The sequence below is a fragment of the Suncus etruscus genome, chromosome 8 (assembly GCF_024139225.1).
Source record: "Suncus etruscus isolate mSunEtr1 chromosome 8, mSunEtr1.pri.cur, whole genome shotgun sequence".
NCBI classification, from domain to species: Eukaryota; Metazoa; Chordata; class Mammalia; order Eulipotyphla; family Soricidae; genus Suncus; species Suncus etruscus.
In genome coordinates this window covers 47,396,314-47,420,316 of record NC_064855.1, presented here as the reverse complement: position 1 = coordinate 47,420,316, position 24,003 = coordinate 47,396,314, and the positions used below count along the sequence as shown (strand labels likewise).

The 24,003-nt window shown below is 33.2% G+C and overlaps 1 protein-coding gene across 1 annotated transcript in view; it reads right to left on the bottom strand.

Moving 5' to 3' along the window:
* The window catches only part of RXFP2 (relaxin family peptide receptor 2), a 67,063-nt gene that overhangs the window by 30,347 nt on the left and 12,713 nt on the right, over positions 1-24,003 (bottom strand). Inside the window, exons 2-6 of the mRNA XM_049778773.1 lie at positions 18,707-18,853; positions 15,843-15,920; positions 12,758-12,863; positions 11,835-11,906; positions 38-109 (exon numbers count right to left, since the gene is read on the bottom strand). Of these exons, the coding sequence (XP_049634730.1) occupies positions 38-109; positions 11,835-11,906; positions 12,758-12,863; positions 15,843-15,920; positions 18,707-18,853 (475 nt within the window). The remainder of the gene's footprint in view (positions 1-37; positions 110-11,834; positions 11,907-12,757; positions 12,864-15,842; positions 15,921-18,706; positions 18,854-24,003) is intronic.

Genomic DNA, 24,003 nt, shown 5'->3' with positions numbered 1-24,003 from the left:
TTACCAATAATATAATAATTATAAAGAAGTTACTCACAATATCTGCAGTTTATGTAATCCAAAAAATGCTTTCAAGGAAATGTGTCTGATACAATTATGCTGAAGAAATCTGATAGGAATAAGATAGAAAGTCATTTTATTATGGTTTACGTCTCTTTTTTAGGCTGAATATGAGTTCTAATTTCTTATGAAAAGACAGCTTGAGAAATAAGCTTTAAACTCTCATTTTTAAATTGAGAGAGAGAGAGTTTTGCCAGTGAGAGCTGATTGTAAACCTTAAGAATGCACTCTGATTGTATAAGATCTGGTGCAAAAACATCCTAATTTGTCCACTCAATTGTGTCATGTGTCTCATGTGTGATCTAGTTTTTTATTGTTTTTGTTTTTGTTTTTTAATGCAGACAGACCTGGCAATATGGCTGCCTTCCTGTACTGAAGTACAGGAGTTGTTCACCAGGTCAGCCTTCTATATCACACTTCTGAGTTTTCTTATTTGTTCAGCAAAGTTCTACTGTTTACTTCTCATTTCTTCATATTGTATTTACTTGAGGAGGGAGTGGCAGGTCTTATTGTTTTCGATTTTAGGTGTAGAATGACCAGTGTAAAGCAAATAAATGAGTTGTTCAAAGTCACAAATGACAACAGTAACTGAAAAAAGACTTTTAGCTTAGAGGTTCATGATTTACTTCAGAAGCAACTTAGCAGCAAAACACTAACTTAATAAAATCACTGCTGGGAATGTTAAAGTAGATAATTTCCATTTCCTGTATTCATTATCCAAAAGTGGGCTAGCCCTGAATTTATGACTTAAAGAGTTTTAGGGGCAGGACACAGCCTCATAATACTAGTAATAATGGTTAGTTTTTTGAATGGCTTCCAAATATCTTATTTTGACTTGACTTGGTTCTTAAAATATTATACAGTACTTTAATAGTCATTACGCTGAACTGCAAAATTATTGATAGAACATATGCTTATTTGACATCTACTGTACTCTGAATTTTATTATACCATAATTATTCCCTAAGTGAACTTCCCAATCTTTTGGCATAAATGTCTTCCAGATGCGCCAGACTATTGATACTCACAGTCAATTTCCAGTTATCAGAAAAAGTCACATTTTACCAAAATGCTGAACAAATACCTTTGTTTTGTATTGCTATGTGAAAGTTGGGTGCTATAGAGCACATCTATAACATAGAGAGACATAAAGCATCAATTTCAACTCTACAGATTAAATTTAAACTATAGAGAGCTCCTGCAATTCTAATATCTCTACCTCTGCACCATATTTGTGATAAAATGCCTTACATTACAGCAAAATTTCTACTTTTTAATAAAAACTCTACTATGAATAGATTGAACTTATATTCATCAATATCTTTATTTTTGTTTTTGGGCCACACCTGGCAGTGCTCAGGGGCTACTCCTGGTTTTGTGCTCAGAAATCACCCTGGCCATATGGGATGCTGGGGATCAAACCTGGGTTGGCTGTATACAAGGAAGCACCTTTCCTGTTGTGCTATTACTCTGGCCCCTATTAATCAATATCTTTTTTTTTTTTTTTTTTTTGGTTTTTGGGTCACACCTGACAGCGCTCAAGGGTTACTCCTGGCTCTATGCTCAGAAATCATTCTTTGCAGGCTCAGGGGACCATATGGGATGCCAGGATTCGAACCACCAACATTTTGTACGCAAGGCAAAACACATTACCTCCATGCTATCTCTCCGGCCCCATCAATATCTTTTTTAACCTTTTCAGAATACAAAATATGATGTTGAAAATTAATTTGACTATTTTGTTTTAAAAGTGTATTAAAATAAATAATATAATGCTATATAAAATAGGTATATAAAAGTTCTTCCCTCTTAAATATAAAATCTAATATCTAAATGGTACAATTTATTTTTTATTACATCATTACAAAAATTCTATGTACATCAAGGATTAGAGTGATAATACGGCAAGTCTGGTACTTGCCTTGCATGTGACCAACCTCGGTTTTATCCCTGAGACCCTATATGCTTCCTGAGCACCACCAAAAGTGAATCCTTAGTTCAGAGCCAGGAACAAGCCCTGAGTACCAATGGGTGTGCACCCCTACCTTCAAAAGTGTGTTATATATTTGCCTTCATGTTTTTACATCTTGAAGAGGATTGGTAGAGCTGTGACCTGTGAATTAGATTTAGGATTAGACTTGCTAATCTTTGAGTCCTGTGACTGTGCACAACTGTTTTTATTGGCATGAGTTAAGACACAACTCTATAAATAAAATAAGTCTCTAGACTTCAAATTAGTCAGCTTGCTAGAATTCCATAGAAAACTTGAGTCTCAAACTCATTTCAAACTTGAGCTGCTGAATTTTAACTTGTTCCTCTATTATCTGCTTCCTTGTTAGCAGAATAGTGGTATGGTAAGAAAAGAAATTTTGAAGCATGGCAATTTGACAAGAGGAGTTCTTTCTTACTCGGGTCTAAGATGTAAGTTCATTTAATAGACTACTCTAAATGGCTCTTCTAAGAATAACTTACTGGTTCATGAATTCCTGCTGTTTTAGCAGTCAAAATTTTTCAAGTAGAAACACCAGGAATTTATGTACCTGATACTAAATCAAATGAATGCTTTAATGACATGCATTTTATAGACTATTTTTAATTCAACATTCTGTATTCATGAGCCAAGCAGACTTCATGAATTACATTTTATTGCCAATGGTTGCACTAAACAAGAATCCAGTTTAAAAAGGAATTCCTAATTTATATACAGATTTTGTTATATTGTGGAAGAATTACTGTTAGTTTCCATGGTAGCAGTGATAAAGTGTTAGAGTGAATCTCATAAATTTTATTTTATTTTTCTGAAAGGTCTTTTTAAATTGCTTCTATATCCCAGCTATTAAAAATGCCTAGATATGACAAACTTAACATAATTAATGCAATTATTAATATTAAAAAAGGCATTCAGATTAAACATTGTTCTCCTTATCAAGTAAATTTTGCTTTGATTGTGTTTTTATGAATGTTTAAATGACCTCAACTCTTCTATCAGCATATGGTATCTCTAATCAGAGTGGCTTTATTAGTGGTTTTATTTGCAGGATGAAATTTAATGTACTTTTATAAATATCCTAATACAACCTCAAAATGCATGCCATCTTCCCTAGTTTAATATAACCTAAAGCACATACTTGTGCTTTCGTGCTTTACTACACCATTGCTTACATAGAATAAAACTCAGATCTTTTATATAACATTTAAAGATTTCATGGTCATAATTGAATGACTTTTTTTTCGGGCCACACCCGTTTGATGCTCAGGGGTTACTCCTGGCTAAGGCTCAGAAATTGCCCCTGGCTTGGGGGGACTATATGGGACGCCTGGGGATATGGGACGCCTGGGGATCGAACCGTGGTCCTTCCTTGGCTAGTGCTTGCAAGGCAGTCACCTTACCTCTAGCGCCACCTCACAGACCCCATTGAATGACTTCTGTAGCATGTGGCCTATCATTTCCTGCAGATGTGTAGACAGAGTGCCCTCTTCACGAACTTCCTTGTATCCTTTGAAAGCCTCTGCTTCTTTGGCTTTCCTGCTAAAAGCGTCCCCCATCTTTTCCTTAGTCTGTTCTTATGTGTTATTATTACATCAGTAAATCCTCTTTGATCCTCATTATATTCTTACCATACATGTTTTACATATGCTACAATGGGAAGTGCTATTTTTACTGTTGATGGTGGTGGTGCTTGATACTATGAGAAGACCTAAAGAGCAACCCACAAAGTACAATGAGTAGTTTCTTTAAAATTCAATAATGAATGTGAAGGATTCACAAAAATCAAAACATATCTATGAGAATGGACAAAATCAATATAGAAATTCAAACAGTAAAGAATAAACAATTATATTATATTTGGAAAAAGAATATATCTCAGAAAACCCTGAGTCTCCTGCATATAGTCTGTTTTATACTATTATAAACTAATAAAAAGAAATAAACATTTACTTCTTAGTCCCTACTCTGTTCCTATCTTATGAGTGTTAAAAGATGTTGGACTGATACACAACAAACAACAAAATATAAGACAATGGCATGCAAAGAATATGGTAGTCCAAATTACTTAAGGTACCTTAATTTTCCTAGAAGTTGAGAAACACCTAAAGTGAGAATGTTGAATCAAGATCAATTATTGAAGAAGTTGGAAAGAGAAGAGACAAACTGGCAAATTGAAAATAACAAATACAGTTTTGCTCTTCAAAAAAATGAAAGAAATAGATGCACAAACTATAGTTGAAAAATTCTGATGTTGGCTCTGCGTGAGATAAAAGACCAGTCTTATTATTCTGCTCTGTCAGCACCTCAACTATAAAATAAATATGGCATATCATGAAAATAGGGCAAATTTAGACACTTTTTTTGTTTTGTTTTTGGGCCACACTCGGCGGTGCTCAGGGGTTACTCCTGGCTATCTACTCAGAAATTGCTCCTGGCAGGCATGGGGGACCATATGGGACGCCGGGATTCGAACCAACCACCTTACATCCTGGATTGGCTGCTTGCAAGGCAAACACTGCTGTGCTATCTCTCCGACCCCGACAATTTAATTTTTATAGACAAATTGGACAAATACATATGACTAATGTCATCTATATATCTGTTCAACATTAGCAAATATTATGATATTTCTATAAAGATGTAGTAGAAAATCATCATTTGACAAATGAAATTGAAGGGTTCTATAAGATGGTTTGGCACTATCTTTAATATTTTCTTCCATCATTTGAGTAAAGAAGTTCATCTTATTTTCAGATAACTTAATGTTGCAGGAATAATATATTATATAATATAAAGATCTGTCTTTTTATTTCTTTTAGTAAGAAAGGCTAAATCCAGGATGAATTTGAGCAAGGAAAAAATTTTTTTTTTTTGGTTTTTCGGGCCACACCCGTTTGATGCTCAGGGGTTACTCCTGGCTAAGTGGTCAGAAATTGCCCCTGGCTTGGGGGGACCATACAGGATGCCTGGGGATCGAACCGTGGTCCTTCCTTGGCTAGCGCTTGCAAGGCAGACACCTTACCTCTAGCGCCACTTTGCCGGCCCCGAGCAAGGAACATTTTTATAACTCACAATAAGTTTTTAAATGCTAAGCACACAAGTAGAGGAGATACAATTTAGTCACTTAGCAGTTGTGCATCTAACTCAGCATTAGGAACTTAAAGGTGCCATTACTTAGGGTTAAGTTTGGAAAATAGACTCCAGAAGAGCTAATAGGGCATGCAGAAATCGGGAAGGAATGGTTGCTGAGACAATTTTATATGTGTTGCTTACTATTTTATCATTAGCACAGTTTCTCACTGGTATCAATACATCAATATATATTGAAAGAACATATGTGTTTTGCCAGTCATTGCTCTCCTGACATCTTTTACCAAGAGTTTTGGAGTTGTTTCTCTAGTTTTAGCCTTCTGATGCTTTTTTTTCTAGGATGTTTTGAGTTTTAGTGTGTTGCTCCATTGGATTATTATGTAGAATTGTGAAGAAAATGTACACAGGATTTGACTGCAGCCATGGGATATTTTTGGAATCACAGTCAGAGGTCACAGGTCAGAGTAACTGGCATGCTATAGAAGTTTGAAAAAGTTAATGGGCAGCAAGGAGATTTAACAAAAGTTGTTGAGTTTGAGTTCCTTTAGGATATTTGAGTGATATTTATAAATAACTTTAATTATTAAAAAACTTTGATTATCCATAAAGTTTTTATCCATAGTAACAATATTCCGAGGTTGGATTGGAACACATAAGTGAACTCTCAAAGAACCATAGTTAGAAATTTGACTTTGAAAGCAAGATCTTAACAGTGAAATGTCTAGGGATCAATAAGCTTTCTTTTCTAAGAGAGTGTTTCTTTGTTCTTAAAATAGGAAACATCAGCATCTCAAAAAAAAAAAAGATGAACAGAGTAAAGACATCTCACTAACTGGGAGAAAATATTTGCACACTATTTCTCTGACAAAGAGTTAATATTTAAGATCAGGGCCAGTGAGGTGGCGCTAGAGGTAAGGTGTCTGCCTTGCAAGCGCTAGCCAAGGAAGGACCACGGTTCGATCCCCCAGCGTCCCATATGGTCCTCCCAAGCCAGGGGCAATTTCTGAGCACTTAGCCAGGAGTAACCCCTGAGCATCAAACTGGGGTGGCCCAAAAAAAGCAAAAAAAAAAACAAAAAAAAAGATAAAGAAAGCACTCAGAACTTAGCAAGGAAAGACAACTGACCCCATAAAAATGGAGAAAAATCAATGCAAACTTCTTCAGAGACATGCAGATTCTTCAAAGGGACATCACTAATCATCAAGGAAATGGAAATCAAAACAACAATGAAATATCATTTCACATCAGTGAGACTGGCACATATCACAGAGAACATAACCTATGTTGTGGAAATGTGGGGAAATAAAGATCCTCATTTACTTTTAGTGGGAATGTCAAATGGTTTAATCTTTTTGAAAAATAATATGGACACCTCTCTAAAAACTAGAAATTGAATTTTATATCACCCAGAAATTCCTCTTGTCATCTATTCAAAGGACACAAAACTCTTTTTAGAAAAGACAATTGCATTCTTATGTTCATTATAGCTATTCATAATAGCTATAATCTGTAAATAGCCAAAGTGTCCAAAAACAAATGACTGTAAAAAGAAACTAAAGTACATATACACAATGGAATACCATTCAACTATAAGAAAAGATGAAACAATGCAACGTGCTGCTATATGGATGAATCTGGAGAATGTCTGACTGAGTGAGATAAGGCAGAAGGAGACAGTCATAATATGATCTCCTTCATATATGGGATATAAAGAAAAATAGTAAGGAAATAACATATGCCTAAAGGTAACGCAAATTGTAAACTGATTTTTAGTAGGTAGCTTTCCATGGTGTGGGGAGTGGGATATGAGTTGGGTGGGAGGACCTTGGGACAACAGTGAAGGAAAGTAGAAAATGTGGTGAAGAATATGTTACTGGAATGCTTTAAGTGCGTAACTCTATTACCAATATTATAAATCATGGCGTTTTAAAGTAACATAACTTTTTTTGGGGTCACACCTGGCAGTGCTCAGAGGTTACTCCTGGCTCTATGCTCAGAAGTCGCCCCAGGCAGGCACAGGGGACCATATGGGATGCCAAGATTCGAACCACCATTCTCCTGCATGAAAGGCAAACGCCTTACCTACATGCTATATCTCTGGCCCAAAAGTAACATAACTTTTTAAAAAAGAAATCTAATAATATATGGTTCATCCCTCATATATTGAGTAATAAGGTCCAATCCATAGAAGATTGTAAATGTTGAAAAGGGATATATAGGGGGCGGAGAGATAGCATGGAGGTAAGGCGTTTGCCTTTCATGCAGAAGGATGGTGGTTCGAATCCTGGCATCCCATATGGTCCCCAGAGCTTGCCAGGGGCGATTTCTGAGCATAGAGCCAGGCGTAATCCCTGAGCACTGCCTGGTGTGACCTAAAAATAAAAAATAAAAAAAGAAAGAAAAGTGATATGTTGCAATTCAACCCCTGAAGAAGTTGACTGGTGGAGGGGATGGAGGATGAGGTCTTTCCCCTCCAGCTCGGAGCACGCGTCTGCCACCCTGTTCAGCCGGCGGTTCTGAGGTGAAGCGGTGGGTAAACAGCTCGCAGACAGTCAGGCTTGTGGAAATATTAGCTTTATTCGGTGGACAAGACTGAAGTCCAAAGCCTCAGCATCAGTTCCGACCAAAAGCCCCTCGCCTTCCACAGACCCTTGTTTTTATCCACCCAGAATCAGGTACCACCCAATGGTGGGATCAGATACCACCGAATGGTGGAAGCAGAATCAGGTACCACCCTAGGGTGGGGGCAGAATGCCAGGTCACACCCTAGGGTAGGGCACAATCATCGATCAGGGTAGGGTCAGTAACATAATAATCCCATAAAATGTTTACATACACAACAGTGATATATGGGGACCAGAGAAATAATACAGTGGTGGGGGTGCTTGCCTTGCATGGGGTTAATATGGGTTCAATTCCCAGGATTCTATATGGTTATCTAATCACCACCAGGACTAATTCCTGAGGGTAGAGCTAAGAGTAACCCTTGAGCATTACCAGGCATAGTCCCCAAATAAAACAGTTTGTTTAGTCACTCATCTGTTTTCAGGAACTTGGGTTGTTTCCAGATTCTAGCTATTGTAAATAGTGCTGTGTTGAACATAGGCGGCATTTTGGTATCGTGTTTTTATGTTCTTGGAATATATTCCTATATATACACAATGGAATACTATGCAGCCATTAGAAAAAGTGAAGTTATGAAATTTGCTTTACATGGTGGCCATTGAGTGAAATTAACCAGAGGGAAATTAGCTAGAGGGAAAGGGATAGACACAGAATATTCTCACTCATTTGTGGGATATAAGAAAAAAATAAAAGACAGATAACAATATCCAGAGACAATATAGTTAGGGTCAGGAGGTGCAGCCCAGAGTAGGAAGCTCACCACAAGGAATGGTGTGTGCAGTTAGAGAAGGGTCTACTGGACAATGATAGCTGGAACTGATCTCTCTGGACCAGAACTCAGTACTGAAAAGAGAGAAAGTGACATGCAATGTATCCCTCCATTGACAATAGTGCAGACCGCAGTGTCAAAAGGGACAGAAAGAGAAAGTGATCAAGCAAATGAGGTAGATAGATAGATTAGAGATAGATAGATAGATAGATAGATAGATAGAGAGAGAGAGAGAGAGAGAGAGAGAGAGAGAGAGAGAGAGAGAGAGAGAGAGAGAGAGAGAGAGAGGCAAATTGCCCTTGAGAAAAGAGGAGGTGGGAGGTGGGGGGAACGGAAATGAAACACATAAGTGATGGGAAGGGAAGGGTACATTGTATGACTAAAACCCTAAAATGGACAATTTTGTACCATAGTGCTTAAATAATGCAGTTAATAAAAAATAAGCAAACAAAAATGATAAAAAAGATTATATACAAGAAATATCAAATACATGAAACAGTAGTTTGTAGCAGGGGAATTTCAGATTATAACATAGAACCAAAGTTTTCTTTTAAAATTAAATTTAATTTTATTGAAACTATTGTGATTTACAAAGTTCTTTAGTTGGGTTTCAGACATACATCGAATCAGGACCAATCCCATAACCAGTGTCAACCTCCCTTCACCATGTTCCCAGAGTATATCCTAACCACCACCCTTTTACTCTTCAGTCTGCCAGTATAACTGGCCCATTAAATTTTAGCCTGTTAGAGTTTGGGTCTCTTGATTCTATTGTTGTTATTGAGTTTGACTTGGATATTTAGTTCTGTCATTTTTTGTTTTGTTTTGTTTTGTTTATTATTTTAAACCTCCATCAATGTACCTCAAATTGCTTGGGTCCTGGCCCTTATCCTTTCATTTTTTTGTTTATCTTTCTTCACTCAGTTTTTTTCCCCTAATACTCCCTAAACTCTGGGGCCAAGGATTGAAACCAACACTTTCTAAAATAAATAAAACTTTTACATGAGGAATTTCCATATTATTTGGGAAATGATAAATATCTTCTTTTCTCAATCATAAAAAAATTGAATCTTGCATGAATAAATGACTATTTCTGTAGCCTTTTTTCTTTAGTTATTATGAGAGGAAAATAATAATATAGAACAAATTCCCAGACAGGACTGAGTGGCCTACTTATTTTATCTTCTAGTGATTCTTCTGCTTCCAAAGAAATTGGATTTCCCAAATCAGGAGATCAAATAATCAGGAGATCATAGTTTTTTATTCCTAGATCTGTGTTCAATTTTGTATATGGTAGAAAATAAACATATATGCTATAATAATTAATCATATCAAAGTTTCTTTTTAATGTCAAATTAATACTTCTGTTGGCATTAGCTATTAAAACTAAATCTAGTTACTCCACTAAGTAGGAATATGCATTGGTAATTCATTTAACTGTTGCAAACTATATACGAGTAATAATAAAAGAACTAATTAGAAATCCATAAAATGTTTGCCTTTCGGTAATAGGATTTAAATAACTGCTCTAAATCACAAATTGTTATTTTATGCTACTTTTCTTTCATTTTTCCTCCTTTGAGCTTTATTCAGACAATTCAAAGATAATATTGATTCACAGAAAGAATATTCTAAGAATTTTCAGTGGGATTAGAAGCAGTTTAGCTAGAATTTCCACTCTGAAAGTCAGAGTGTAGTGTAGAAATGACAATATATCTGCACATACCAAAACAGAGCAGAGATCTAAAGTGCATATTAATTTTAGAGGTTTCTTTGAATCTGGCATGATTATCTCTCTACCTTATCTACACAAAGATTCAACTTTGCCAGTGGGCTTTCTTCTGTGACTTTCTCTGTTCTTTAAATAAATATATACCTAGGCTCAAAAGCAGTGGAGAATTTGATGGCATTTAAGGCCAGATATATTTTTCCAGTATCAGCAAAAGATCATATTTTGAACACTGCATTTAAGCATAATTCACATTTCTAAAATCATTCTTTTGTATTGCTATTTTGAAGTTTATTTTGAAATTATTTATTAAAATAATGCTAAATAATAATAATACTAATAATGCTAAAATAAATGCTAAGTATGCTGTGAAAGGGCCTTATCTAATTCCCAGATAACTTACTATTTTTATTTTTTGGGGGGGCACACCAGCAGTGTTCAGAGGTTATTCCTAGATCTATGTTCAGAAATTTCTCCTGGCAGGCTCATGGGAGCATGTGGGATTCTGGGGATTGAACCCAGGTTGGCTATATGCAAGGCCAATGAGCTATTGCTCCAGCCTCTTACCCTGCCTCTCACCACCACTTTGACCCCTAACCTTAAAATTTTAAATCATGTTTAATAATCATCTTGACTAGTGTAAAAACTTGATATCTCTATTGTCACAGAAACTGGACTCAGAGAACTGATACAAACTAGTTATATTTACAGAAAAATGACAATTTTTTATGTCTTTAAATAGAAGATATGTTGTTGTACTAATATAGTATACTTTATTATCCAAGTTAATATTTTAAATATTATGAATAGTTTGAGAAGTTAATGTAATTATCATAAGGTTGCTTGTTAATTAGGAATCAAAGTAAAGGGAAACTCCATATTGATAGTAAAAACATGATGATAGTAAAAACAAGAAGATGATTCATTTAAGTTTTGGAGATGGGTAATTCATCTCTGGCTTCCAATAGAGGAATTGTATCTACTCAGCCCTGGAAGATGCTGGAAGTATATTGACGGGCTTAGACTATTATTTCTTATGCATGAGAAATTTTAATGTTTTCTTTCATCAAACTATTTAAATATTCCCCTCACTATTATTGATAATCTTATTCAGATCATGTCTTTGGTCTACCTACCTATTGAGGCCATCTGTTGTCCTCTAAATGTGTTTTAAATTAGTTATAATTCTTATCTATGCAAAATCTTGTTTATGCTGTCTTATCAATTTCTATTCTGTCTATATATTCTAAATGAAAATGCAGATCTAGTAGCCTCTAGATTTGCAATGCCATGCTTGAAATGATTATGAGTAAAAGCATGGAACTATGTATTTTCTTAATGAGGTGTCTAAACTTAACCCAATTTAACTCTATAAAATGGTTCACAATCAATTTAGTTAGATAAATTCTGAAACAGAAAAATAAAATCTTTTTCAGTGCTTGACTTTTAACCTTTCTTACATTGAGAAAAATAATATAGGTTATGAACTTGTAACTATTTAAAAATAGAAAGCTCTTAAACACAATACCTTAAAGATTTTTCTCATAAAAACACTATTAATAGCTACTTACAGCTGTTTAAGTTCTGAATAATTGAAGAAAACTTTATCTGGAAGACTGTGAATTTTGTTTTTCTTGAGAGACCTAAAATAACATGTAAAACAGATATAATGAATTTTATGGCCCACCAATCTCTTCCCTATAAAGTACATGCTTGAAAAGAAAATATTTTACAATGAATTATAAAAATATAGACATTTAAAAATAATGGTAGTAACTAAAAGCTTTCTCATATAAGAATAAAAGTCAATAAAATGAAATTAAAATATTTTGCAAATCTTGACAAATAGAGTAAGTTATTATAATATATTAGAATATTGATAGACATTGGAATATTGGAATGCATAGATTAATAATCTATAGATTAAAATATTTATATATTAGAATTAAAGAATCTATGGATAGTTTAACAAAACACAACAAAAAAATAAAGCAACAAAAATCCTAAGAAACTCATTTATATCCCAGTTTTGACAAGACTATACATTTTTAAGACTCAAATATTTATGAAAATATAGAAAAATTTTGACCATATGAAATAGATAGCTTCACAGATTATTTACATTTTTGTCATCTTGAACAAATTATTTTATTGAAAGTAAATCAGAATAACTGAGTACTTTTCCTTTTTCATTTTCATTTTTAAAGTTATAGTATGGCATATTTGTATTAAGACATAATTAGAAAGTAAATCAAAATTACATTTTCAGACCATAATTATTTGTGAGCTAAAAGGGTAATGTGGCTAATTTAACAAATCATGTTGGAAATATGTTTTATTGGGAATAAACATACAAAATTTCCTGACTGCTTTAAAGAAAACATATTATTTTTCTAATAGGTAGTATAAAACAAAATAGAGAGACTAGATAGATTGCATGGTTTTTATATATGACTTAGTAGGTAACTATCCTCATGATCTGAATTCTACTCACAGTAATGTCACATTACTGGAAATCTCTGGCACAGATTTTATGCCAGCATTTGTACATTCCAATTCAGTCTCTTTGCAGTCACAGTGCTGTGGGTACTGACTTAGAACTAGAAGATAAAAAGAATAATATTTTACTATGAAAATGATTTTTAAATTGACTTTATATATAATGATTATTAGACATACTAGTCTTTTCATTGAAAGTACACATTTATTTCATGTTAGATGGACTACTTCAAGCCCATAATAAAAATTATAAATTCTCTTTTAGTCAAATATACATTAATGTAGTGTTCTTCTCAGTTCTAAATTCTAATGGTCACTTTAGAAGTACTTAAAATTATTAGAAAGAAAGCAAAGAAATGTTTAAGTAGCATAAAATTATACAATGGAGTAAGATAAATTTTGCTACAATGAAAAACCATATAATTCAATAAATCTCTAATGGATATAAATTGAGTAAATTTAATTAAACTGAAACACACAAAGAGGTTACTTAGTAAATGCTTGTTGGTTAAAATTAAATTCCATTAGTTTACTTTTTTTCAAACTTCTTAGGGCTATGGAAAGAGGATGTAGGTCCTGCCATATCCATCATTAAGCATTAGTAAAATAATCAATTCAGATATCATCTTACTTTGGGTCCTTATTTTTCATTACTATGATGTGGAAGATAAAATTTATAGATAATGATTAAACAGAAAACTGAAGATCCATCTTTCTGAAGATTTATGAAGAGCCTTCATAATTTGTTGTGAGAGAACTTACATAACTTTTAAGGTAATGGTAAAAAGGAAAAATCTATAAAGAAACCACGCTAGGTTGGTTCAGTGTTCTGTGTGTGTGTGTGTGTGCGTGCGTGTGTGCATGTGTGTGTGTGTGTGAGTGATATTTATGAAGAATTTATTTTTGTCTCTGCTTCTCTGCATATTTTGTTTAGTGTTTTGGGCTGCCATAAACAGGTCTCCATACTCAGAAATTATTCCTGCTGGACTCATGCTATGGAATGCCGGGGAATTAAACTCAGGTGCTTCAGGTAAGGCAAACTCATTATCAGATGTACTCTCACTCCAACTTCCTCTCTGTATATTTTGATGGTTCTAAGAAATAAACATTATTTTTGTTGCATTATATATTTAAATATGAATATATGGCTCTCATAAACACTATATATCTTTTAGAGAAACTTTATCCCAATTTTATTTTTTCAAAATTTATTTCAGTTTTAGTAGATTTAATAAACTTTTATTGGTGACATACTCAGTCAAAAGATGCACTCAAGTGTATCAAGTTTTGGAAAATATTTGTGTTGTTCGTTAATAGGTTTCTAAAGCTAACATCAGAATGCTGTTTTCCAATGTTTATTGACCTTAAAAACAGTAGTTATATGGAAAATCTTATTTACCTTTAAAGGTGTTCAATATAGTCTAAACTGGATTTGTTACCTAAACCAGAAATGTGAGTATAACTCCTTTGTCTGCAGGCCAATTATCCCCCTTAGCTCTGTATATTCTTTTCCAGAAATACTTCTTGCTTCTCTACCTCAATCTTCCCAAATGCATTTTTCTGAGCTCAAATTCTCATTTTGACACACAATAAAAATTAGATTCTTTCTTCATTTCATTCTTCCACGTTAACCTTGGCAAAATTGGTGTTTGGGTGGATCATTTTTTTGTCATGAAGCAATATCATGTATTGCAGGATATTCAGCAGTGTCCCTGACCTCTTACAAACTGCAATAGCAATAGACCCACTTCAGATGTACCCAACAAAACTGCTCTAAAGGGGCCTGAGAAATAGCCTGGAGGTATGGCATCTGCCTTGCATGCAGAAGGAAGGATGGTGGTTTGAATCCCAGCATCCCATATGGTCCCCTGAGTCTGCCAGGAGCTATTTCTGAGCAAAGAGCCAAGAGTAACCCCTGAGCGTTGCCTGGTGTGACCCCAAAACAAAAAACAAACAAAACAACAAACAAAAAGCTGTCTTTAAATACACACTGTATCACTGGGACAAAATTAATCCTGATTGGAAGTTAGTGTACAATTCATTATAATAATTTTTATAGAAGAATAACTTCCATATAAACACTTTTATCAGATACTTTTTCTGTTCATTAAAAACTAACAAGTCACAACTTCATTGATTTCCATTGTACACAATGGAAGTGCAGGGTATAGCTCAGTGCTGGAGCATTTGCATATAGCAGAGATCTCCATAATGGCATGTATGGAAACTATTGTGGCTCAAAAAGAAAAATTTAATCTTTTAAATTTGTTCTTAGTCTCTAATTTGAATTTACACATGTACCTATTTATACAGTACTATATAATAAGTGAGAAATAGAAATGATCTGGTTTTATAAAGTATATAATCAGTTACTGTTATATGTGTGTGAGGGTACTGGGATTAAATATAGATCTCATACCTACAAACCATATGTTATCTGAGCCATATTCTCCAAAGTTAGTACCATAAAATGTAGATATTCTCAGAATCATTGTAAAAGATATTGTAAAATATACTCCACTTTTTCTTCATTTCTCATTACCTCATTTCTTTGTGGACCTTGCTTTCCTACTTTTCCTATCATTTCTTACTCCCAAAGACTTCAATGTTCAATTCAGTACATCTATATCTTTGACCACCTTTGGCATTTTTCCCCTCTAGTGGACTGTCCCTCGTGTTAACATCATTTTTTAAATGAATCTGTCTCTCTTATACAAGATAAGGTACTTATGGTTGGTGTCACATTTTAATTATCATTGTGGTCTCAATATCTAGCAGGAAGTTCCCACTACCTTTACTGAATAATTAAAAAAGGGGTAAAACATCTATTGTCACTTTTATTCAATGCCAATATAATATCACAAACATAGGTTAATTCATAAAATTAGAATGAATGAAGCATGTTATTTTCTTTTATCTTTTCAGACCAAGAATACATAATAAACCAGTGACCACTGAAATACATTGAACTGAAGAAGAAATTTCAAAAGAAATTCATCACACTACACATATAAATCCATGCACCACAAATCATGCTGCTCACAAAGCTGATACTGAGTCTTTGAACCAATACCACTTACAGCACTCCTGTGTCAATGCAACATTATTAGCATTTCCATGGACTGTGCCAAATATAGTCGCCCATCCACTAGTGTCTCCTGTGAAATGGTGATGAATATGTGTCAGTTAGTCTATAAATCAAATGACAAAACAAAAATGACAAAACAAAATGACAAAACAAAAATATTTTAATATGAAATCAATAAAAATTGTTTTAAGTAAAAGAATAACATTTATGATAAAGTGAAAAAAGTTAAGCAAACATCTAAAGTGCTTTTTCTTCTAAATGTATGAAAATAGATACATATTACATATATCTATCCCCAAATAATTACTTAATTTTTGTTAGTTTTTGTCATGCCAAAAATCAAATTCAAGGCTTTACACATGTAAGGCATGTGTTATATTTCATTGAGTCACATCCCATCCCCTGTGTCAGCTATTTTTGATTAAAGTTTTTTAAATGTTTGACAATAATTTTGAGGTCATAGCAAGGTGTATTTTGAATTTTATTTTGCTCCATGTATACTATTGCATAAATATATATATATATATATATATATACTTATGCATATATACAAATACATGTAACTGGTAGAGGTAATGAATCCTGTAAAAGTTTACATTGCCCTGTCTTTTGAATAAGCAAAACTAAGTAAATGTTATCTAGTCCTATTGAAATGAAGTGCCTCTCAATTTATCAGAGGCTATGTCTTTGTCATTTCCTTTCATGGCGGTGATAGTCCTCTTTTAAAGGAGAACTAGTTTTAAAGTATCATTACTTTAGTATATGCTATTAAAATTATGACACATGATATACTGAATTTCATACAAATAGATATTTAAGTAGTTGCCCACAAGTTCATTTGATTCCTACAAGCAGTAATTTGTTTTCTTATTAATATTCTCAATGGTTTTTGAAAGTGATTTAAATTGATGCCTTTAAATATATTATTTAATGCACATTTAAACAGCCTCATGTAGTCAATAAATCCACATGGTTTTCATGAATATGAAAGGTCAAGAAGTCAGATTTGTATCCAGAGAATTGTCCTGATCAATGAGCACTGAATGAATACTGATTATATGTTCTAGACTCTGGTAGAACTCTTAAAGGCAAGTACATTGAAAAGGCAGATAGTCCATAAAATATATATACAGGTTCAGCCAGTATGCAAATGCACAGATGGAGATAGTGCTTTTCTTAGGCTAGTGTTCGAGCTGGGAGGAATAAAGGGGATAAGTTTCCCAAGTAAGAAAGGAACACCTGAATTATAACCTAAAGTATAAGTAAGATGGATACAAATGATCCACCAGAGATGTAGCCAGAAGGCTCCATGAGAAGGATGGACACATCAGTATCCAGAGGAAGGAAAATAGATTATAGACACAGAAACCTTGATTCATGGACTCTGTTGTCTCATTTTGTTTGCTTTTAGGGCTGTAGAAAGCAGTAGCAATTCTGGGGGTAGAAAGCAAGAGATTTCAGATTTTGTAAAATTGGGCTCTAGTACCTGCTCTATAAATAATTAAACGTAATTAATAAAACATTCCAGTTCCACACGAAACGTTTCTTGAGGGAAAAATAAAAAGGTTAGATTAGATAATGTAAATTGTACTGATGCACAGGTCTAACATAGCTTCCAAGACCTTTATTGATCTGAATTCTGCTTATCTCATTATTTTCTATATCCATGTTTGCTCTGCTCTTTTCAGATCTACTGACTTGTCTGGCCCACAAACATGTTGTCTGGTGTCAAAAATCTTCAGGGTGCTATAAACTGTTGCTTTCTTTGTCTGGAATGCTGTTTCTCGAGCATATTTCATGTTCTTTCAACTTTTTATTTAATTTTTAATTAATTAATTATTTAATGCCATAATTTTAGAGAGATCTTTAAAGCAGCTCTCCCTCTATGACAGTTTTTGTATTGTATTATCCTGTTTTATGAATAAAATAAGTGCCTTTTTCTTATTCCTTGAAGTTATTGATCTTTTCTTTGTTTTGTTTTGTTTTTTGGCCACACCAAGTGATGCTGTGAGGTCTGTCCTGGGTCAGCTGCATAAAAAACAAAGACCCTACTACTGTGCTAGCCCTGACGTTATTTAACTTTTAAGTGAAAACGTATTATTTTTCCATAAAGGCAAGAAACTAGTCTTACTCAGCAGAAGTCTATTCAGTGAATTTAAAGCTCTATGCAGGCCCATTCATATAGCTGAACCAAATTACCAGGACATAAAGAAGAATTTAAAGGAAATCATTTAATATTAAAATATGAGTAGTTAAGTAGACTTTAGCATGTAACCCAGTCATATAAAATATATTTAAATAATGCATTTATTAAAATATTTTACGTAGTAAATTTGATTTATGGGATTGTATAATTTCAGGTATGCTTTACATTTTAGCATTTCTCTACAGTACATTATCTTCACCAGAAGAAACTTAATTTAGTTCTTCACCATAAAAAGCTACCTCTAAAAAAAATCTACCTCTAAAAGGGTTTTTTTTTGGGGGGGGGCACACCTTTGTGACAATCAGGGGTTACTCCTGGCTATGCACTCAGAAATCACTCCTGGCTTGGGGGGGCATATGGACACCGGGATTTGAACCACCTTCCATCCTGGATCAGCTGCATGCAAGGCAAACGCCCTACCACTGTGCTATCACTCCAGCCCTTATAAAAGTTTATTTTTGAATAGTATGGTATTTTTGACTACAGTAATGCATCTATGAAAATTCAGGCAGTATCACAAACAAATTGAGGAACAATTATTTGTGCAAAATGATTTCAGAGATAATATTAAATCTTTTCTAACTTATTAGACTTATTATTCACTCTTCTTATAGGAGTCTACAGCCACATGGTGATTAAAGAGTACTCACCACAGTTTTCCTCATCAGCTCTATTCCCACAATCATCCACACCATCACAGTGAAAAGCACGTGGTAAGCATTTGGTAAGGTTCCCACAGGGAAAGTATCCTTTCTGGCACAAAGATGTCATTGTACTGTTATCATTCAGAACAAAATCTATGTGAAAAGAGGACAATATTCTTAGTTAAAACAAAGTGTTACTATGGTCACACTCTTTATGTGATTCTATTTAATTATCACAACAACCAGAATATTTTTAATACAACATGTTAAACAATCACAATCATGCCTAACAAGAGCTAGAACTAAAACAAATCAGATTCATTTTGAATTTATCTTAGTAAGACAATTATAAAAATTCCAAGATAATCATTCTACTTTCATATAAAATATAACATTGGTTTCTGCAAATAAAAAGAAAAAACTATGTGCTTACAGAATTAAATACATGGATTTAACTACTTATTAATCTATTATAATAAGTATATAAAATAACATAATAAAAACCAAGATGAAGAAGTACAGCTTATGTACATTTTATATAAATTACATGTACACTGTGCATATTTGCATAATGAGGAATAAAACTAAGTAAGAATATCTAACAGTCATTTAGCTTTCTGTGTGCCAAATAGTTTGTGCAATGGTTAACTAGATTAATCCTTCAATTAACCTATGGTATGGGTGATATTATCTTTTATCTTTTAGAGTTAGAGAGATTAAATTAAATCAATCTACTAGAGAGCCTAGTGGAGGAACTGAATAATCTAACCCTGGAAGCATCACATTTCCTAGATATCATATCAAGAGACTATCAATTGAATCATAAATCTACATTTTATTACAAGACTCTTAAGTCCTCTATAAGGATGAAAGAAAAATAGTATTTTCTTTGTAAGGGGAATAATAAGTTAAAAGCAAGAGTAAAAAAACTGTTAGGTTGAAAGAGAAATTGTAGAAAGTTAATACAATTAATATTTATAAAATTATGAATATAATACATTCTCAAATTAGATTGAAAGGACTGTTTTTCAATAGCAGTAGTCCTGCTTCCACATTTTAGACCTTGTTCCTCCATCCTTCCATATTAGGTAAACTTCCCAGTTGACCACTTTGGCCACTTTGAAGCCAGACTGTTTATAACCTCCTTCCTAGCTGGGTCCTATTAAACGTTATCCCTGACTTCTTCCATATAAGGAGGCCTATTTCCACATCTTCAGAACAATCTAACTACAGACATTACAGTTCTTCATATTTAACTCATCACATTTTTCAGTGCTTACACTTATAAATCCTGTCACTGGGTAAAAATGGAGGAATAAAAGAAAACTTAGTTTAATCCCCCCAGAAATTCCTCTGTAAGATAACTACAAAATTTACCTCAGCATAACAGGAGTACACAGTAGGGAAGATGCAGCATAGAAGCCCACCAAACTTAAAGAATGAAAATAATAACACAGAAGACTCTACTAGTATCAACTAGCTATGTAAGTATAAAGAGCTAAAGTCATTTAGCTGAGGATGTTTAATGAACTCAATGAAGCAATGACATGGGTTATTGGCAAAGCACAAGAAAGTCTGAGAACAGATATGAGAAAATTAAATCAGGAATGACAAAAATAAAGAGTATGGTGGTGATAATAAAAATTCAATGGAAGGTCTGAGCAGCAGAATAACTGCAGTTAAGGAAAGATTGAGGAACTTCAAGGTGAGATTCAGGAACACTCTTGAAAATAACAGAAGAAAGAAAAAAGGCCAAAAGGAAAGAATCAGCCCACCAGAGAATTATGGGATAAGTTCAAGAGGAACAATACAAAAATCACCAGAGTGCCTGAATAATAGGCAAATTCAGTGAAGAATTTCTAATTAAATCATATATAATATTTTCCCAAAGTTGAGGGAAACTCGTGTACAATTTCTTAGTTTGCTAAGAAATTTTATATTTTTTCAATAATGTATTAACATTTAACTTATATAATTGTTCTGTCTGTTTATATTTATATTTATATTCATAGGGATTATTATTGTAATCTTTTTTATTTGATTTTTGGGCCATGCCTGGTGATGCTCAAGGGTCACTCAGAAATCACTCCTGGCAGGCTTGGGGGACCATATGGGATTGAACCTGGGTCAGCCACATGCAAGGCAAATGCCCTACCACTGTGCTATTGCTCCAGCCCCTGTAATCGTTTTTTAATGCCGATACTTAAGCATTATATAGTTTGTACTATTTTCTATTAACATATTTTCTATTAACATAACTCTATTAACATAAAGTCAATATTATCTTTTTAGAATTAAACACTTTTATACATTAATAGGCCTATTTAGATGAGAGAATCTTAAACTTTTTTCAGTAACATAATTGAGATGAGAGAAACTTAAAATTTTCTGAATTATCACTCTTACTAAATTGTATATTTATAGGACTTATTTTGTGTAAATTTAAAATGATCAACATGGAATTATTCATATTATTAATTGTTAACATTTATGTCTCTATGAAAATATAGTTTTTGAAAACAAATTTTATCAACATATCATTTATCTTTAATTTTGTGGAATTTCAAGATTTTGCTTTATTTAATATATGTGTGTAATATCATCATTCCACAATAAAATAAAATTTAAATCTCTCATATTTTGGATACAAAAATATAGATGACAACAAATGGAAAAAGTTACCAGAACTGGAGATTTTATCTTATAGCAAAGGGAAGATCTGGAGGGACCTCTGGGTCAAGGTGAGAAAAGTGGGTTCTTTGGCGATAGATGTGGTGTTGGAATAATGTATATAAAAAGCTCAATCATCAGTATTATAATTGTATCTCAAAAATATTTAAAAATTCAAAACTAATAAGAAAATTTTCAATTTTGAAAGAGTACTATTCAGAAAATAAAGGTGCACTTAGTAAATACCCTAGCAAAATTGAGGAATATATATAGAGATATGTGCATTTAATGAGTGCAAGATAAAAATTTACAGAAATAAATTTCAGAATAATGTAGCCCAGACATAACTTACTGAAGGGAGTGGGATTGTTGGTAAACTATTCTTAGCCGTACTTCAAAAGATTAGCATCAATGCCAGGAATATCCTTGATTTAGTGCTTCAATGGTTTATAATATATCAGAAGGGTAGTGATCCAATCTTTGTGAGATATCATTTCCTGTGTTGGAAGTTTTTTTTTAATGGTTTTGTTTAATTTACATAACTTAATGGGTTAGTATTATAATTTCCATGTAGACTATCAATGTAAGAGTAGTTCTATTATGTCCTTGTAAACATGGAACTCTTCAATTAAATTTAGTTTTTTAGTATGATGTTACATCACCTTATTTATTACCAGAATCTCATAAAATAAACAAAGCTAGTTAGCCCTTCGTTGTTGTTTATTGTTTTTTGTTGTTTGGCAGCTACATTTAGCAATGCTTATCGACCTTACGTGGTAGAGAAAATGGAACTGAAGTTGGTCATGTGTAAAGCAAATATCTAAACCGTTGTTCTTTCTCTTTGGTCTAAAACCTTCCTTGTTTAACAAGCAATGCCACTTGTTCAGGGTCAGAGTTTGAGTTCAGGCAAAAAGCTATATTTGAATTACCAGTGCATATGAAACTTTTAGTTATATCACTATAGAAGGTGAGTACAGTTTTGAATGACTTGAGGCTTACTTTTTTTTGCTCACCGTAACTCTGAAAATCTAGTAGAATGCATGAGTCTGGCACCCTCTTGGGGATGGAAGATGTAAGTCTATTCTCTACTTGACTTGTGTTGATAGATGTGTTGGTATTTTCTGAGGGAGGAAGGGAGCTTGGATGTTTTCCTCATACTAACTTTTTTGTTCTTGCAAAAGGTAAACATATTTTTTCTTGTTTCTGTAGTGGTAGATGAATGATTTTTTTTTCTCAGTAACTAGGCCTAAGACCTCTCAGGTCTGACTATTTTAGGAAGATTGCTGTGGAATTCTGGGTAGACATTCACACAGGAAAAAGAATGCTGAGTTATAGATTTTTAAATCTCTTTTTCTTGCAAAGATTTTAACAGATAAAAGTTTTATATAAATGACTAGTTCTCTTTTATTGGGAACCCTAATGAGTAATAGTCAATGCATTTTCGTGGTGTTTTTTTTTTTTTTTTTTTTGCGTAATGGCTTTGAAATGTTTTTAAGATAGCAGCTCATAGAAATAAGTTTTATACCATAATTCAGCACGAACACATACACTTCAAACACATTTGTTGAGACATTCTTATCTTTTGGTATGTGAGATGAGTTCACACTGTTATTCTATTACATTCTCTTGGAAAAGGATCACAAATCTATTAATGGGCTAATGGAATGTGAACCACTGTTTAAAAATATTTATTAATAATAAGGTATTTTGTAATCCATCAAACCTAGAGTAAATTACTCTCTTCCATTTAATTATTCTTGGCTTCAAGAAAGCTAATCCTTAAAACCTGATTATTTCTTCCTTCTAGATATATTTTGGGAATGAGACAAGCTAATACAAGTGAAGCATTGGAGGGGCCTGGCTTTTAGAAAATTCTTCAATAATGTTAGTATGTGAACAATTTCAATAGATAAAGAGACTTCTTAGAGACTGTTAAGCATTAAGCTTAAGTTGCTCCCAGCATCACTGGGGTGGTCTCCAGACTAAATATGTGTAGGAAGCCCTAGTGATTTCAGTTAGGAAATAAATGAAAATTTAAAATATTAAAATTGAAAAAGTTTAAACTATTTGCAGGTGACATGACAATATATATTTATATATAAAATTTTGAAGTCTTGATAGAAATATTGTGAGAAATATTTAGCCAGTGTAGTAAAGCAACATGCTGCAAAACTAACACAAAATTTGTTGCAGCCCTACATGCAAATAACAAACTAAAAAAAAATTTAAAAAAATCTAGAACCAATTTATAAATGTGTCCAAAAACATCACATATCTAAAAAAATCAGTATACCAAAGGAGGAAAGATTTACACATTGAAAAATAAAAGCTACTTTTAAAAAAATAAAAGAAAACACAAAGAAATGGAAAACTGTGGTTTCAAAATATTGACATTGTTAGTATGGCCATCTTTGCAAAGCATTATGCTGATTCAATGCAATCCCTATTAAAATACCAGCGGCAATTTTCAGGGACATAGAAAAAATACTACCAACATTTGTAGAGAACCTTAAAATTCCCCAAGAATAGTCATCACAATTCAAGAAAAAAAGAAAATGGGATGCATTAAATTTCTTGATCTTAAACTATACTATAAATTGAAGTAGTAAAAATTAACAATATTGGGGCCAGAG